We start from the raw sequence: 19,217 nt of genomic DNA, 5'->3' as shown, positions 1-19,217 counted from the left end.
GTCTTATGTGTTAGAGAAGACCAACAGGTCTTCGTAAAAAAGACCAGCAGGCCTTCGTATAGAAGACCAACAAGTCTTCTTATAGAATACCAAAACGTCTTCTCATAAAAGAACTACAGTTCTTTTTATAGAAAACGGAAAGTGAAATGTGTTCCCATAGATGACAAAAAGTCTTTTGATGGAAGACAAAAAATTCCCCTGTATAGAAGACCAACGATTTTCTCTGGTATTCTATAAGAAGAACATTGGTCTTTTTTAAGAATGTCTTTTGGTCTTCTTTAAGAAGACATTTTGGTCGTCTATAAAAAGGCTGAAGGTCTTCTTATAGAATACCAGAGAAAGAGCTTTTGGTTTTTTATAAGAAGTCCTCTGGTCTTCTTTAAGAAGACATTTAGTTTTTTTTAAGAAGCCTTTTGGTATTCTATAAGAAGTCCTCTTGGTCTTCATTAAAAAGGTCTTTTGGTCCTCCATAAGATGACCTTTTGGACTTATATAGCGGAATTTTTTGTCTTCCATCAAAAGACTTTTTGTCCTCTAAGGGAACACATTTCACTTTCCGTTTTCTATAAAAAGAACTGTAGTTCTTTTATGAGAAGACGTGTTGGTATTCTATAAGAAGACTTGTTGGTCTTCTATAGGAAGGCCTGCTGGTCTTTTTTACGAAGACCTGTTGGTCTTCTGTAAGAAGACACATAAGATGGCATTTTGTTCTGCTACAAAAAGACATTTTGGTCTTCTGTAGCAGGACCGTTTTGAATTTGATGTCTTTTAGACTTCAATAAGAAGGCCTTAGGCTTCTATAGAATAGAAGACCTCTATAGAATGTTTCTTTGAAATAGAAAAACTCCACTGAATAAAAGACCCCTTTAGGAGTTGTCTATGGAGTAAAAAGTCTCTATACAATTTTTCAATGGAATAAAACAACTCCACAGGAGGCTTCGAGAATATACAAGGGCTTCCTTGGGTGGCTTCGAGAGTATAGAAGCCCTCCATAGGAGGCTTCGATAGTATATGATACCTTCATAGAAGGTTTCTGTTGAAAAGAAGACCTCCAAATGAGGCTGGGGCGTTTTTAGGTAAATATATTTTCATATAAATAATAAACTGCAATTTATTTTTTTTAAATTTTATATTTAAATATCATAATTTTATTTATAAATTAATCTTATTATCGAAATACGTCACACAGTGACAACAGTTGCCTTTCTTTTACCATGAAATTTAACTCTTATATATAAAGTAATCTACTTAAAATTCTATTCCTCACTACCAACCAAGTAGGCAATGGAAAAAGGTTTCATTTCCGGTGTTGAGTTGCATGTTTGCTTTTATCCGCTTTTATACCAAAAAACGTCGCCGTATCCATTTTCTCCACATCGCCAATTGCATTTGAAAGCTTCATAAGTTCATGCAAATAAGCTGTGGACCGCATGGCCTGTGCAATAATTTCGAATGTTTGTTGTGAAAATTCCTTGTATTGTTCCTCAATGGCTATGTGTTCCAGTTTTTTGACACGACGACTCATGCGACAGGCAATGGTATTTTTATCACGTCTCTCCTGTTCCTTGGGTGTTCGTTGTTTCTTGGGAAATTTCCTCACCATGTTGCCTTGGTATTTACAAATGCTGGCCAAAGTTTCAGTGCTGATTTTGGGTAAAATTGCTGCAGTGGGTTCGAGGACAGGTGGTGTTGTAGTCAACATCATTGGGGTTGAGGTCTTGCGTTCCAGTACGCTAGCCTGAGGTAAAGGTGAAAATTCCGAGTAGGTTGAGCTACTGCCAAATGATGCTGTGCGTTGCCTCTTGTATGGCGGTGGTGATTTTGTTGTATTGGATTCAGTTTCTGCTTCAATGTAGTTAAATGTGTTAGGTACCTCCTCTTCAACAGTTTCAATATCAATGTACAATAAATCTTCATCGTCACCGCTTTGAGAACTGTTACTGCCATCCTCGCGGGGTCGTTTGCCATGATCGAATTTCTTGTGGCGATATTCAAATGAATCGTCAATGATTAAATACATTTTGTTTAAATTTTTTAATTGATGTAATTTTTTAGAGAAATGAAGCGATGTTCTTGTTATGCTGTCAAGTGATAGACTACTCGTATGCTCTCAAGTGCCTTCTTCGCTTCATATATACCCAAATTTAAGGATCGCTTTTGGAGGGGTTTCTTGTTTGTTATCACTTACAAACTTTGCCAAATCTCTATTTTATGATCTTGTTTGTTTGTTTTGCATCAATGGCTGTCTTTTGCTCCGGCAGGCACTCCGGCCTGTCTATGCTACCCACACAACTCGTAGATTTGGAACGTTATCCCTAAGTAGGTAGCTAGAACTGCGTATGCATGATAGTCTACGCGATAAGTTTACACAAAGTCAGGTCAGATGGGTGACGTGACAAACAGATTTTTGTCATTGCAAATACCCTGCATAACTCTGTGTAACGATGAGATCTGCTGCGTATCCATAAGTTCACATTCAATAATACTAGAAGTTGAGTTAAATATAAAGCAAGATAATGTAAATTAATTTAATTTCGCATCCTGAGGCTTGAAGGACAAATATCTTCTAATTGCATTGATTTCTTTATTGGAAGAATTGGGATTGGCCTACATTCCTTCAGAAGCCTATTATGAATGCCGTTTTTTGCTATAGAAGCCTCCTATGGATGCCTTCTCCTACGGAGATCTTCTATTCAATAGAGGCCTCCTACGGAGGTCTTCTATTCTATAGAAGCCTCCTACGGAGGTCTTATAGAAGCCTCCTATGGATACCTTCTCCTACGGAGATCTTCTATTCTATAGAAGCCTCCTACGGAGGTCTTCCATTCTATAGAAGCCTCCTACGTAGGCCTTCTATTCTATAGAAGCCTCCTACGGAGGTTCTATTCTATAGAAGTCTCATACGGAGGTCTTCCATTCTATAGAAGCCTTATACGGAGATCTTCTATTCTATAGAAGCCTCCTACGGAGGTCTTCTATACTACAAGATGCCTCCTACGGAGGTCTTCTATTCTAAAGAAGCCTTCTACGGAGATCTTTTATAGTATAGAACCCTCCTACGGAGGTCTTCTATTCTATAGAAGCCTAATACGGAGATCTTCTATTCTATAGAAGACTCCTACGGAGGTCTTCTATTCTATAGAAGCCTCCTACGGAGGTCTTCTATTCTATAGAAGCCTCCTACGGAGGTCTTCTATACTACAAGATGCCTCCTACGGAGGTCTTCTATTCTAAAGAAGCCTTCTACGGAGATCTTTTATAGTATAGAACCCTCCTACGGAGGTCTTCTATTCTATAGAAGCCTCCTACGGAGGTCTTCTATTCTATAGAAGCCTCCTACGGAGGTCTTCTATTCTATAGAAGCCTCCTACGGAGGTCTTCTATTCTATAGAAGCCTCCTACGGAGGTCTTCTATTCTATAGAAGCCTCCTACGGAGGTCTTCTATTCTATAGAAGCCTCCTACGGAGGTCTTCTATTCTATAGAAGCCTCCTACGGAGGTCTTCTATTCTATAGAAGCCTCCTACGGAGGTCTTCTATTCTATAGAAGCCTCCTACGGAGGTCTTCTATTCTATAGAAGCCTCCTACGGAGATCTTCTATTCTGTAGAAGCCTCCTACGGAGGTCTTCTATTCTATAGAAGCCTCCTACGGAGGTCTTCTATTCTATAGAAGCCTCCTACGGAGGTCTTCTATTCTATAGAAGCCTCCTACGGAGGTCTTCTATTCTATAGAAGCCTCCTACGGAGGTCTTCTATTCTATAGAAGCCTCCTACGGAGGTCTTCTATTCTATAGAAGCCTCCTACGGAGGTCTTCTATTCTATAGAAGCCTCCTACGGAGGTCTTCTATTCTATAGAAGCCTCCTACGGAGGTCTTCTATTCTATAGAATCCTCCTACGGAGGTTTTTATTCTATAGAAGGCTTCTATTCTATAGAAGCCTCCTACGGAGGTCTTTTATTCTATAGAAGCCTCCTACGGAGTTCTTTTATTCTATAGAAGCCTCCTACGGAGGTCTTTTATTCTATAGAAGCCTCCTACGGAGTTCTTTTATTCTATAGAAGCCTCCTACGGAGGTCTTTTATTCTATAGAAGCCTCCTACGGAGGTCTTTTATTCTAAAGAAGCCTCCTACGGAGGTCTTCTATTCTATAGAAGCCTCCTACGGAGGTCTTCTATTCTATGGAAACCTCCTACGGAGGTCTTCTATTCTATGGAAGACTCCTACGGAGGTCTTCTATTCTATAGAAGCCTCCTACGGAGGTCATTTATTCTATGGAAGCCTCCTACGGAGGTCTTCTATTCTATAGAAGCCTCCTACGGAGGTCATCTATTCTATAGAAGCTTCCTACGGATGTCTTCTATTCTATAGAAGACCAAAAGATATTCTTAAAAAAGACCAAAGGTCTTCTTATCCTGAGGATTGAAGGACAAATATCTTCTAATTGCATTGATTTCTTTATTCGAAGAATTGGGATTGGCCTACATTCCTTCAGAAGCCTATTATGAATACCGTTTTTGCTATAGAAGTCTCCTATGGATGCCTTCTCCTACGGAGATTTTCTATTCTATAGAAGCCTCCTACGGAGGTCTTCTATTCTATAGAAGCCTCCTACGGAGGTTTTCTATTCTATAGAAGCCTCCTACGGAGATCTTCTATTCTATAGAAGCCTCCTACGGAGATCTTCTATTCTATAGAAGCCTCCTACGGAGATCTTCTATTCTATAGAAGCCTCCTACGGAGATCTTCTATTCTATAGAAGCCTCCTACGGAGATCTTCTATTCTATAGAAGCCTCCTACGGAGATCTTCTATTCTATAGAAGCCTCCTACTGAGGTCTTCTATTCTATAGAAGCCTCCTACGGAGATCTTCTATTCTATAGAAGCCTCCTATTTTATGGAAGTCTCCTACGGAGGTCTTCTATTTTATAGAAGACCAAATGGTCTTACACAGAAGAGTTTTTGAACTTCTTAGAGAGGACCAAAGGTCTTCATATAGAAAACTAAAGTCTTCTTATTGAAGATTAAGAGCTCTTCTTATAGAAGAGTAAATGTGTTTTTATAGAACACCACCAAAAGGCTCTCTCATGGAAGATCAAAACCGCTTCTTATAGACGACCAAAAACTCTTCTTATAGAAAACCAAAAAGTCTTCTTATAGAAGACCAACGGCCTTCTTATGGAAAACCAACGGTCTTCTTATGGAAGACCAAAGGTTTCCTTATGGAACACCAAAGGTCTTCTTATGGAACGCCAAAGGTCTTCTTATAGAACACCAAAGGTCTTCTTATGGAAGACCAAAGCTATTCTTAAAGAATACCTAAAGATCTTCTTATAAAATACTAAAAAGTCTTCCTAAGGTCTTCTCATAGAAGAGCTTCTTCTCTTCTTATTGAGTACCAAAAGGTCTTCTTATGGAATACCAAAAAGTTTGCTTATAGAAGACCCGAAAATGTTCTTAAAGAAGATCAAAGGTCTTCTCATAAAAGACCAAATGGTCTTTCATAGAAGAGCTTTTGCTCTTGTAGAACGTCTTCTGACAGAAAATTTCATTATGAAACACCAAAAAGTCTTCTGGAAAACCTAATGCCCTCCCATCGCACTTTTTATATCGTATTTATATTTCTCTATCATTGCGGATCACATAAATTTCGATCGTGTTATTTTACAAAGTATTGAATTTGAAAATTGATTTCAAAAAATCAATAACAACTGAAAACCTTATCCATTTAATCGGAAATTGAAATTACTTGATTAGTTGTAATCTATGTCGTGTTTAGATTAAATACATGTTGTAAAATAAGTTGGAGCTTAATTTGAGATGCTAATAGCTTAGGGTAGTTACTAGGAATAGGGGGGTACTGAAAACGCCAATAGCTAAGCTAGCGAATTAGAGTAGTTTGTCAATAATACAAAACGAAATATTTTACAAAAGCCACTATTAACGGAATCATTCAAATGTAACCGAAAATAGAGGGAGACAAAACCGTACGCTTAGCTTGTCGTTAACAAGCAAATGAAGAAGAAACTAGGAGGAAGTAGAATATGAAATATGATGTTGAAGGTTCAGAAGTGCAATAAACTGACGTTTTTGGAGACCTGAAACTTAAGAATGGTTTTTACAACACTTTTTGGGTTATTTCAATCTATACCAGATCTTGAAATCTTTCATAATGCTGAACGGTCATATTGCCCAAATTTAATTTTGATCTCTTCGACGTTGGTCAGAAAGCCCTATCTGAAGCCAGAACGCCCAAACGTATTTATATTAAATTTGTTTTACGATTGGCCGGACTTAGTCAAATTTCTATTTTAAACTGTCACAACACTCAATAAAGGTCAAACATTAAATTTGCCTTAGAGGTCCTTAACACAAAAAAACCAGCTTGGAATCTTCCATCTAGAAGCTTTGCTGAGTGTTTGAAGTTCCAGACTAATTAAGAGGAACTACACATTTTTTCAAACTCATGCCAACATAATTAGAGCTTTGTTCACACGCTCCAACTCCAGACAATGGTTCACTAATAAGCTGCCAAACTATTATACAATCGTTTGTAGATTTGTTATAGTTTCATTATTATTATTAACAATATATTTTGTGTGACAAAATTTACCGGTGATACAATTTATGGCCATTATTTGTTAATTATTTTTATTTTTTTAAATTTCTATTGAGCGTCATAACGTCTGTCAGGATAAAGATATTAAACAAAAATATTCCAACTGACAATTTGTAAATTAGCCAATTATCAAAGTTGCACATCGTGCAAACAAAGCTTAGATTGGGGCAGATTGTACCGCTGCTGATGCGGTTGGTGTAGGCGTCGACGATGTTATCAGCCACTGCAAAATACTAAATTCTAATCGTGATTCAAGTTAACAACTCATTTGTTGACTTTAAAAAAAGTTGCAGTTTTATTTCTGTATTTTTTTGCAAACGTTTATTTGTCGCCGCACTTGACTGGCCATTGTCTTTGGTATTGTCATTGTTCTGGCTGTTTGCTTGCAGCAGCAGCTCTGTTAGAATTCAATTGACGACCGACCACCACAACGTCATTGATGATAATGATGATGTTGATGATATTTCCTCTGTTTGTTGTTTGTAAATAAATAGCCAACTGACCGTTACCTGGTAGTTCAGATGCCAATTAGACGTGTTTGAAAACGGGTGAAAGTTTTAACTTGCCAGTCAAATAGATTCTCATTATCTCTAAGGATTCTTAGCTAGAATTTTTCAAATCGTAGACAAGATGTTTGCAAAATTCAGTATTTTAGTGATTGCGTCGTTAACCGTATGTGGCGTCCTTTCGGCACCGGCTAATGATTTTCATGATGTTAGCGCTTTACGTGAGTGAAATAAAAATATTGAGCAAAAAAATTAAGTGAACTCAGTAAAATCATTGAAACCACAATAAAAGAAAATAGCTAAAGAAGCATATCCAATTAAACATTTAAAAAATAAAATGAAAATGTGAAATTTCTCTTCAATGAAATTTGTGTCTTAAGTTTTTTGTTTTTATACCGGCCAAAAAACGTCGATTTTTAAATAGATTTTTTGAGCTAACATCAGCCTAATGAACCGTGGATTTTAAATATATTTTTTGAGGCAACATCACATCAAAAAAAAGAATTTTTAAATAGATTTTTTTGAGGCAACTTCAGACCAAAGAAGCGTGGATTTTTAAATAGATTTTTTGAGGCAACATCAGACCAAATAACTGTGGATTTCTAAATATTTTTTTGTGTGATCATCAGACCAAAAAAGAGGTGGATTTAAATATATATTTTGAGGGATAATCAAACCAAGAAAACATGGATTTTTAAAAACATTTTTTGAAGTTCAATCAAACCAAAAACAAGTAAAAAGTTGTTAAGTTCGGCCGGGCCGAACTTTTTATACCCTCCACCATTAAATAGTCTTAATTAAAATGGAATAATTAGGGTCCTTTCACAATTTTAGGTGTAGCAACTTTTCTACAATGGATAGACTCCCACTGCCTCCCACTATTGCTTAAATTACACTGTGAACACAAATGTTGGGGCAGAGATAATTCCTTTTGGAGATGAAAGCCTTTGGTGTGTTTATATTAAAAACCCCGAAGGACAGATGCGCCGTGAGTCGAACTTCCGCGTTATGGCGTGATGAAGTTTTTGCAAGAGACCCGGTAAGCCATCATGAATTAGCATTATATCTTTGATTGTTGTTTTTGTAGAGCACTTAAGCAATAGTGAACAAAACTATAACGCTAATTCCTGATGGCCCACAGGGTCTCTAACAAAAATTTCATCACGCCATAACGCGGAAGTTCGACTCACGGTGTATTTGTCTTTCGTGGTTCATAATATACTCACCAAGGCCTTTCTTTCCCAAGAGGAATTTTCCGTGCCCCAAACTTTCATCTCCATTTTGTTGCACAGTGTTATCTAATCTAATCTAAAAAAATGTGTTCAGGTAGGTGAAAGTTACCACCTACGGGGCTATATCAAAGAGTCAACCTATCTTTAAATTTTTGGCGGAAAAGATTTATAGCTGCAGGGAACTTCAAGAGTCAAATTAAGGGTAGTTTCATCAAAACAATGTAGACCCTCAAAAATGGAACCATGTTGACGAATTTTAGTGAAGAAATTTCGTGATCACTGAAAATTCCCGAAAATCGGGAGGTACAGTTTTTGGGTGGATATACCAAAACATGGACATATATATATTGACGATTATTTTTGAATAGACAAAATTGTAGCTAAATTCTCAAAATACCGATCATTACATCTAGTTCGGTTCAAAATTGCAGCAAAAATTCTCATAATACCGAAAATCGGGAGATACCGTTATATGGGGGCTATACCAAAACATGGACCTATGTTGACGATGTTTGGTGGAGATATTTCATGACCACTGAAAACCTCAAATTGCAAACTACAGCTAGTTCGGTTAAAAATTGTAGCTAAAATTCTTAAAATACCGAAAATCGGGAGGTACCGATATATGGGGGCTATACCAAAACATGGACCTATGTTGACGATGTTTCGAGGAGATGTTTCATGACCACTGAGAACCTCAAATGTCAATTTGCAGCTAGTTCGGTTAAAATTGTAACTAAAATGCTCAAAATACCCAAAATCGGAGGTACGGTTATAAAGGGGCCATACCAAAACATGGACCTATGTTGACGATGTTTGGTGGAGATGTTTCATGACCACTGAGAACCTCAAATGGCAAATTACAGCTAGTTCAGTTAAAAATTGTAGCTAAAATTCTCAAAATACCGAAAATCGGGAGGTACCGATATATGGGGGCTATACCAAAACATGGACCTATGTTGACGATGTTTTGTGGAGATGTTTCATGACCACTGAGAACCTCAAATGTCAAATTGCAGATAGTTCGGTTAAAAATTGTGGCTAAAATACTCAAAATACCGAAAATCGGGAGGTACCGTTATATGGGGACTATACCAAAACATGGACCTATGCCCATATCCTTTAAAATATAAGTTTGTTGATCACTAGGAACCCTAAGTGCCAAATTATAGCTAATTCGGTCTGCAAATGTGGCGAAGAACGTCAAAATACCTCAAATCCGGAGATACCGTTATATGGGGGCTATACCAAAGAGTGGACCGATATAGCCCATCTTCGAACTTGACCTGCCTATGGAAAAAAGACCCTCGGGTGCAAAATTTCAGCACTCTATCTCAATTATTGCGGACGCTAGAGTGATTACAACAGACGGACAGACGGACATGGCTAGATCGTCTTAGAATTTTATCCTGATCAAGAATATATATACTTTATAGGGTCGCAAATGATTAGTTCGATGTGTTACAAACGGAATGACAAACTTAATATACCCTCCATACTATGGTGGAGGGTATAAAAAACGTGGATTTTTAAAAAAGACTTTTGAGGGACAATCAGCCCAAAAAAACGAGGATTTTTAACCGGCAAAATGTGCCTCATCGAAATAATGGTTTAGACCCCAAGTATCTTTGGACGAAATGTGTTTCAGACAATTTGGAGTCGATTGAGCAATGTCCGTCCGTCTGTCTGTCTGGCTGGCTGGAGCGCACGATAACTCTCGAACGGATGAACCGATTCGGTTCAAATTTTGGCTTTCGTAATATTTTGCCCAAACTTAGTTTATGTTCGAAGATGGGCAATATCGGTCCACTCCTTCCGGTACCTCCCCCACGAAAGTTCGAAAATGTTCGGAAAATTTGTGGTAACGATAACTCTTGCAGGGAGTAACCGATTTGGTCCATACTTTGTCCATCCTAGATAATGTTTCAATATAGACTTTATCGGCCCACTCCTTCGGGTACCTCCCACAAAATTTCGGAAAAGTTCAGTTTAGGGCTATCTCTCGAATCGCTCTGATTTTTCTTTTAGCAACTTGTATTCACTGCCCTCCATACGACGGTACAAGTTTCATTAGGGGCAAGTCCATACTTCCTGAGAAAATAGCCTGAAAGTTGCAAAAAAGCCCTATGACACCGTGTGAGGTGGTTGGAGCGCAAGATAACTCTACAACGGATCTGCCGATTCGGTCAAAAATTTAGCCTTAGTAATATTTTGTCCAAACATAGTTTAAGTTTGAAGGTAAGCCATATCGGTCCACTCCTTCGGTCCAAGAAAACGTTGGATTTTTAAAAAGTTTTTTTGGAGAAGCAATTATACCAAGAAACGTGGATTTAAAAAAAAATTTGAGGGAACATCATACCAAGAAAACGTAGATTTTTAAAAAATATTTTGAGGTATTATCGTACCAAGAAAACGTGGATTTTTGAAAAGATTTTTATAGGTAGCAACAGACCAAGAAAACGTGGATTTTTAAAAAAATTTTTGAGGGACAATCATACCAAGAAAACGTATATTTTTAAAAAATATTTGGAGGGATTATCGTACCAAGAAAACGTGGATTTTTTAAAAGGTTTTTATAGGTAGCATCAGACCAACAAAGCGTGGATTTTGAAAAAGATTTTTGAGGGACCATCAGACCAAGAAAACGTGGATTTTTAAAAAGATTTTTTGGAGGGACAATCATACCAAGAAAACGTGGATTTAACAAGTAAAAAAAAAAACGTATGTATTAAAGGGATCTTAAAATTTTGGGCATTTGAACCGACAAAAATGTTGATCAGGATAAAAGATCAAAAGTTTTGCGGAGGAGAGACTAAAAAGAATGGATCTCCAGCCACTACATATGGTGCCATAGGGGGTTTTTACACCATTCGGAAAAAACTTCCTGAATTCCTGAAAAAACTTTTACAATCTTAATTGAGGCAGCGAATGCAAGTTGCTTCAACAAAAATCAAAGTGATTCCATTCAGGTCTTAAAGTGAACTTATCCGAAATTTTGTGTATGAGGTACCGGATGAAGTGGACAAATATAGTCCATATTTGAAACTGATCTATATATGGTAGATATATTAGGATGTGTAAAGTATGGACCAATTCGACCACTCCCTTCAAGAGTTACCGTACGCACAATTTTTCCGAACATTTTTGAACTTTTGTGGGGGAGGTACCTGAAGGAGTGGACCGATATGGCTTATCTTCAAACTTAAACTATGTTTGGACAAAATATTACTAAGACCAAATTCTGGATCGAATCGGCAGATCCGTTCGAGAGTTATCTTGCACTCCAACCACCTCACACGGTGTCATAGGGGTTTTTTTTGCAACTTTCAGGCTATTTTCAGGCTGAAGAAACGTGTACCGTCGTATGGGCGCAGTGAATACAAGATGATAAAATAAAAATCACAGCGATCCGAGAGATGGCCCTAAACTGAACTTTTCCGAAAATTTGTGTGGAGTGGACCGATTGAGTCCATATTGAAATCTTATCTAAGTCTAGTACACGTTTCACGATGGGCAAAGTATGGACCAAATCGGTTACTCCCTTCAAGAGTTATCGTGCGCTCAAATTTTCCGAACATTTTCGAACTTTTGTGGGGGAGGTACCGGAAGGAGTGGACCGACATAGCCCATCTTTGAACTTAAACTAAGTTTAGGCAAAATATTACGAGAGCCAAATTTTGAACCGAATCGGTTCATCCGTTCGAGAATTATCGTGCCCAGCCAGACGGACGGACATTGCTCAATCGACTCCAAATTGTCTGAAACACATTTGGTCCAAACATACTTGGGGTCTAAAACCATTATTTCGATGAGGCACATTTTGCCCGTATGAAAGTGTATATACCCTCGTTGGCATAAATGCTGAGGGTATAAAAAAGATTTTTTGAGGGACCATCAGACCGAAAATCGTGTACTTTTAAACAGGTTTTTAGGGCAATAAGCGTGGATTTTTAAATAAATTTGTTGAGGCACCATTAGACAAAAAAAACGTAGGTTTTTATACCCTCAGCCTTTAGGCTAAAGAGGGTATTTACACTTTGATACGACCAAAAATGTGCCTCATCGAAATAATGGTTTTAGACCCCAAGTATGTTTGTACGATATCCGTTTCAGACAATTTTGAGTAAATCTAGCAATGTCCGTCCGTCTGTCTGTCTGTCTGTCTGTCTGTCTGGCAGGCTGGTGCGCACGATAACTCTCGAACGGATCAATCGATTCGGTTCAAATTTTGGGTATCGAAATATTTTGTCCAGATTCGATTTAAGTTCGAAGATGGGCCATATAGGTCCACTCCTTCAGGTACCTCCCCCACAAATGTTCAAAATTTGTCGCAAAACTTGTGCACACGATAACTCTTGTAGGGAATAACCGATTTGGTCCATACTTTGCACATCGTGTAATTTCTACCAAACTTAGATGAGGTTCCAATATGGACTCAATCGGTCCACTCCTTCGGGTACCTCCCACACAAAATTTCGGAAAAGTTCAGTTTAGGACCTGGTCTCGAATCGCTTTGATTTTTGTTTACGCAAGTTGTATTCGCTGTCCTCTATACGACGCTATAAGTTTCATTAGGGGCAAGTCCATACTTCCTGAGATAATAGCCTGAAAGTTACAAAAAACCCTATGACACCGTGTGTAGTGGTTGGAGCGCAAGATAACTCTCGAACGGATCTGCCGATTCGGTCCAAAATTTGGCTTTCGTAATATTTTGTCAAAACTTAGTTCAAGTTTAAAGATGGATTATATCGGTCCACTCCTTCCGGTACCTCCCCCACAAAAGTTCGAAAATGTTCGGAAAATATGTGCGTACGATAACTCTTGTAGGGAATAACCGATTTGGTCCATACTTTGCACATCGTGTAATTTCTACCAAACTTAGATGAGGTTCCAATATGGACTCAATCGGTCCACTCCTTCGGGTACCTCCCACACAAAATTTCGGAAAAGTTTAGTTTAGGACCTGCTCTCGAATCGCCTTGGTTTTTGTTGTAACATATTGTATTCATTGTCCCCTATACGAAGGTACAAGTTTCCTCAGGGGCAAGTCCATACTTCCTGAAAAAATAGCCTGAAAGTTGAAAAACAAACCGTATGACACCATGTTTTTGGGTAGAAGCGCAAGATAATTCTCGAACGGAAATGCCGATTCCGGCCAAAATTTGGCCTTCGTAATATTGTTTCCAAACTTACTTTAAGTTCGTAGATAAGCCATATCGGTCCACTACTTCAGGTACCTACCCCACAAAAGTTCAAAAATATTCGGAAAAATTGTGCGCACGATAACTCTTGATGGGAGTGACCGATTTGGTCATACTTTACACATTCTCATAATATCTACCAGATATAGATCAGGTTCGAATATGGACTATATTTGTCCACTCCCGTACCTCCCACACAAAATTTTGGATAAGTTCACTTTAAGACCTGCTATTGAATCACTTTGATTTTTGTTGAAGCAACTTACATTCGCTGCCTCAATTACGATGGTAAAAGTTGTTTCAGGGGCAAGTCCATACTTCTTTAGAAAACAGCCCGAAGGGTGTAAAAACCCCCTATGGCACCCCCATGGTATATGTCGGTCCATTCCTTTAAGTACCTTTTCCGCAAAATTTTTGAACTATAATCCTAATCAACATTTTTGTGAAAAAAGTGTTTTAATTTGCACAGGCTGAGGGTATATCTCTGTCGGCAAAGCCGACTGATACTTTTTTACTTGTTACATATATTTTTGGGTCAACATCAGACCAAAGAAGTGTGGATTTTTGAGAAAATTTTAGGACTAAACAATGTGAATTTGGGGATTTTTAAGAATATTTTTTGAGGGAAAATCACACCCAAGAATTGAAGATTATGAAGAAAATATTTTGTGGGACTATCACACCCAAGAAGCGAGAATTGTAGAGAATATTTTTTTGAGGAACCATCACACCCAAGAAGTGGGGATTTTTAAGAATGTTTTAGAGGAACCATTACACCCAAGATTTGTGAATTTTCGGGAATATTTTTAGAGGGACCAACACACCTACAAATTGCGTATTTTTAAGAATATTTTTGAGGGACCATCTCATCCAAGATTTGGGGTTTTTAAAGAAAAAAATTGGAGGGACCATCACACCCATGAATTGAGGGTTTTTTTAATAGATTTTTGGAGGACCGTCGGATTTTTAAAAATATTTTTTGGCGGATCACCACACCTTTGAGTTGCTGATTTTTGATAATATTTTTGGGAGGACATCACACCCAAGAATTTATTTTTTAAAAATTTTTTTGAGGGATCATCTGAACCAAGTATTCGGTATTTGTTGGAATATTTTTGGAGGGACGATTGGCGATTTTAAAGAAAATTTTTGTTGGACCATCACACCCAAGTATTTGGGACTTTTAATGCATCTATCCTACATCCTTCAAATAAATCGCGATTTAAGTTCACATTTTTAGGGGTTCTTTAGGTTTTCACGATTTTGCTTGGAAACCGCGACCCCTATGTAAATGGACTTAAAGCAAATGTTGTAGCTGTGAAAATTCTCCACAAGATTGACCTTTATGATATTCTCTTAGATTTTACCGTTTTTGAGATATAGAAGTTCAAATTGAGACAATGCACTGACTGTATCGCCTCCTTATAAAACAATGTCATGCACGGTGCGCTTAACTAACTTTTGATGAAAACCGCTTACACATGGTAAGATTTCGCGTATTCTGAAACAGCAATGTTCATAGATACGAAAAGTAAAAAAAACAGAAAAAAATCGACGGAGGGATTTTTAAATAAATCGCGATCAAAATTCACAATTTTAGGGTTTTTTTTTAGGTTTTCACGATTTTGTGAAATTCTCCACAAGACTGACCTTTAGGTTTTTTTCGTAGGTTTTACCATTTTTGAGATATAGAGGTTCAGTTGAAATTTTTAGGTTTTTATCTTAAGTCTTCAAGATTTTGCTTGGAAACCGCAAGTCATATCAAAATGGGACTAAAGAAAATGTTGAAGCTGTGAAAATTCTCTACAAGATTGGATGATTTATTTTTCCTAGGTTGTACCATTTTCAAGATATATAAGTTTAATTTGGGAAATTGCAGTAAGGACATTGTTTTATAAGGAGGCGATACAGTCAGTGCATTGTCTCAATTTGAACTTCTATATCTCAAAAACGGTAAAACCTACGAAAACATCATAAAAGTCAATCTTGTGGAGAATTTTCGCAGCTACAACATTTTCTTAGGCTTACATATGACTCGCGGATTCCAAGCAAAATCGTGAAAACCTAAAGAACCCCTAAAAATGTGAACTTAAATCGCGATTTATTTGAAAATCCCTGCGGCGATTTTTTTTGTTTCTTGATATTTCTCATCTATGAGCATTGTAGTTTCAGAATCTGCAAAAACTTCCCAGGTGTAAGCACCTTCCATTTAAAATTAGTTAAGGCGCACCGTGTCATGTAAATGAACTTTATGAATACCAGACAAAAAAACACATCAAATCATTAGTTCCCATAAAAATATATAATTTATTTGCAATAATAATATTGCGTGAATAAAATTTCATGTTTTTTTATTGGGGGAGACATGCATAGCACGTTTTGTGCGCAATTTGTGGGTGTGCAGTGCACGTTAGGGTATATAAAAAATCTATTATTTATTGTTGTACTCAACAAAAATTGCCGGCAAAAAACGCATGAAAAAAGACGACTTAAAAATAGAAAACGAAAACTAGAGCCAATATTTTTTGTTTAATTAAAAAACAAAAACATGAACTTGACAGTGAATTTGGTTGGTTTATTTTTGCACATGTGTGTCAACATGACAGCAGGTGGTTTCAAATCAGACACTCAATATAGTTAGTAATTAAATTGCAAGTTAATTCAATTGCGTCTTTTAGTTGAAGTTATTTGACGTTTGTTTATTTATTTTTATTTACATGTATTATTTTTTCTTCTTCCAGCTGATGGCATTTCCGCCTGTAAAGAAGATGAAAATCTCAATACCTGCATACGTGATGTTATGCAAGCCATGGTTAAGCGCAGCAAAGATGGTGTTCCTGAACTGAATATTCGACCAACTGACCCGTTGATCCAAGAAAAATCCAATTTTCAATTTGATAATAGTTTCGTAACGGGAAGAATGGCATTGAAGAATGTCAAAATCGTTGGACTTTCCAATACCATGGTGGATAAGACTGAATTCGTAAGAAATGGTGATAAAGTGAAAGTCACCACATATACAAGGACGCCTAAGCTACAGGTGGATGGTTCATATAAGGCTGAGGTTTTCATCAATAATAATCAAATGAATTCGAAGGGCGTTTTCAATGTTACCATATGTAAGCTGAGGATGGAAATCGATATTTTTGTTAAAATAAATAAATTTTAATATTTTTTTAGCCAACATAAATGCCAAAACTGAAACTGAAGGCGAGTTATACGAACGTGATGGCCACACCTATTTGCGCATTACCAAATTCAACATTGATCCCACATTGGGTGACATGCATGTCTATGCCACCGGTTTGGTGGCCGATAAGGCATTGAGTAAGTGTTTCCAGAATATATCCAAGGGTGGTTTTTTGAAATAAACGTTATTTTTTTAATTTTCAGACGACGCCCTCGTAGATTTGGCCAATCAAAATTGGCGCCAAGTCTACAAGTCTGTGATCCCTGAGACTCGTTCCACCTGGGAACCCATATTCCTTAAGAATGCCAATGAATTCTTTGCCCATTTACCGTTTGATTTGTTGTTGATCAACAAACAGTGATTTGATTTGGAAACCTTACCGAGGACGCTTAATTAACTGGTTATAGATAGCGATGTTAATTTTCCAATTGTGTAATTTTTGTTAGGAAATAAAATTTGTTGATAATGCATAAAAAATACAACCATATTTCAATGTTGATTTTTAACAATATTTTCTCAAAGACTTTTAGACCAAGGAAGCGTAGATTTTTAAGAATATTTTTTGAGAGACCATTAGACCAAGGAAGCGTGGATTTTTAAGAATATTTTCTGAGAGACCATTAGACCAAGGAAGCGTGGATTTTTAAGAATATTTTCTGAGAGACCATTAGACCAAGGAAGCGTGGATTTTTAAGAATATTTTCTGAGAGACCATTAGACCAAGGAAGCGTGGATTTTTAAGAATATTTTCTGAGAGACCATTAGACCAAGGAAGCGTGGATTTTTAAGAATATTTTCTGAGAGACCATTAGACCAAGGAAGCGTGGATTTTTAAGAATATTTTCTGAGAGACCATTAGACCAAGGAAGCGTGGATTTTTAAGAATATTTTCTGAGAGACCATTAGACCAAGGAAGCGTGGATTTTTAAGAATATTTTCTGAGAGACCATTAGACCAAGGAAGCGTGGATTTTTAAGAATATTTCCATTAGACCAAGGAAGCGTGGATTTTTAAGAATATTTTCTGAGAGACCATTAGACCAAGGAAGCGTGGATTTTTAAGAATATTTCCATTAGACCAAGGAAGCGTGGATTTTTAAGAATATTTTCTGAGAGACCATTAGACCAAGGAAGCGTGGATTTTTAAGAATATTTCCATTAGACCAAGGAAGCGTGGATTTTTAAGAATATTTTCTGAGAGACCATTAGACCAAGGAAGCGTGGATTTTTAAGAATATTTCCATTAGACCAAGGAAGCGTGGATTTTTAAGAATATTTCCATTAGACCAAGGAAGCGTGGATTTTTAAGAATATTTTCTGAGAGACCATTAGACCAAGGAAGCGTGGTTTTTTAAGAATATTTCCATTAGACCAAAGAAGCTTGGATTTTTAAGAATATTTTCTGAGAGGCCATTAGGCCAAGGAAGCGTGGATTTTTAAGAATATTTTCTGAGAGGCCATTAGACCAAGGAAGCGTGGATTTTTAAGAATATTTTCTGAGAGGCCATTAGACCAAGGAAGCGTGGATTTTTAAGAATATTTTCTGAGAGGCCATTAGACCAAGGAAGCGTAGATTTTTAAGAATATTTTCTGAGAGACCATTAGACCAAGGAAGCGTGGATTTTTGAGAATATTAGACCAAGGAAGCGTGGATTTTTAAGAATATTAGACCAAGGAAGCGTGGATTTTTAAGAATATTTTCTGAGAGACTATTAGACCAAGGAAGCGTGGATTTTTGAGAATATTTTCTGAGAGACCATTAGACCAAAGAAGCGTGGATTTTTAAGAATATTTTCTGAGAGACCATTAGACCAAGGAAGCGTGGATTTTTAAGAATATTTTCTGAGAGACCATTAGACGGAAGCGTGGATTTTTAAGAATATTTTCTGAGAGACCATTAGACCAAGGAAGCGTGGATTTTTAAGAATATTTTCTGAGAGACTATTAGACCAAGGAAGCGTGGATTTTTGAGAATATTTTCTGAGAGACCATTAGACAAAAGAAGCGTGGATTTTTAAGAATATTTTCTGAGAGACCATTAGACGGAAGCTTGGATTTTTAAGAATATTTTCTGAGAGACTATTAGACAAAGGAAGCGTGGATTTTTAAGCATATTTTCTGAGAGACCATTAGACCAAAGAAGCGTGGATTTTTAAGAATATTTTCTGAGAGACCATTAGACCAAGAAAGCGTGGATTTTTAAGAATATTTTCTGAGAGACCATTAGACGGAAGCTTGGATTTTTAAGAATATTTTCTGAGAGACCATTAGACGGAAGCTTGGATTTTTAAGAATATTTTCTGAGAGACTATTAGACAAAGGAAGCGTGGATTTTTAAGCATATTTTCTGAGAGACCATTAGACCAAAGAAGCGTGGATTTTTAAGAATATTTTCTGAAAGACCATTAGACCAAGGAAGCGTGGATTTTTAAGAATATTTTCTGAAAGACCATTAGACCAAGGAAGCGTGGA

General features: G+C 37.1%; 1 protein-coding gene and 1 long non-coding RNA gene across 2 annotated transcripts in view; one reads left to right on the top strand and one right to left on the bottom strand.

Annotated features, from left to right (window-relative positions):
* LOC141392135 (uncharacterized) overlaps positions 1 to 19,217 on the bottom strand; it is a 139,149-nt gene that overhangs the window by 117,271 nt on the left and 2,661 nt on the right. The gene's annotated exons all lie outside the window — the stretch shown is intronic.
* LOC141393637 (protein takeout-like) lies at positions 7,115 to 17,223 on the top strand. Its single transcript, XM_073966946.1, has 4 exons — positions 7,115 to 7,344; positions 16,298 to 16,675; positions 16,737 to 16,883; positions 16,950 to 17,223. Exons 1-4 carry the CDS (start codon positions 7,248 to 7,250, stop codon positions 17,105 to 17,107), a joined length of 780 nt encoding a protein of 259 aa, XP_073823047.1. The 5' UTR covers positions 7,115 to 7,247; the 3' UTR covers positions 17,108 to 17,223.

This window comes from Musca autumnalis, unplaced genomic scaffold, assembly GCF_047663935.1.
Source record: "Musca autumnalis isolate F117 unplaced genomic scaffold, ASM4766393v1 scaffold_2, whole genome shotgun sequence".
Lineage (NCBI taxonomy): Eukaryota > Metazoa > Arthropoda > Insecta > Diptera > Muscidae > Musca > Musca autumnalis.
The sequence above is the reverse complement of the archived record's forward strand: the minus strand, read 5'-3'. Positions and strand labels throughout refer to the sequence as shown.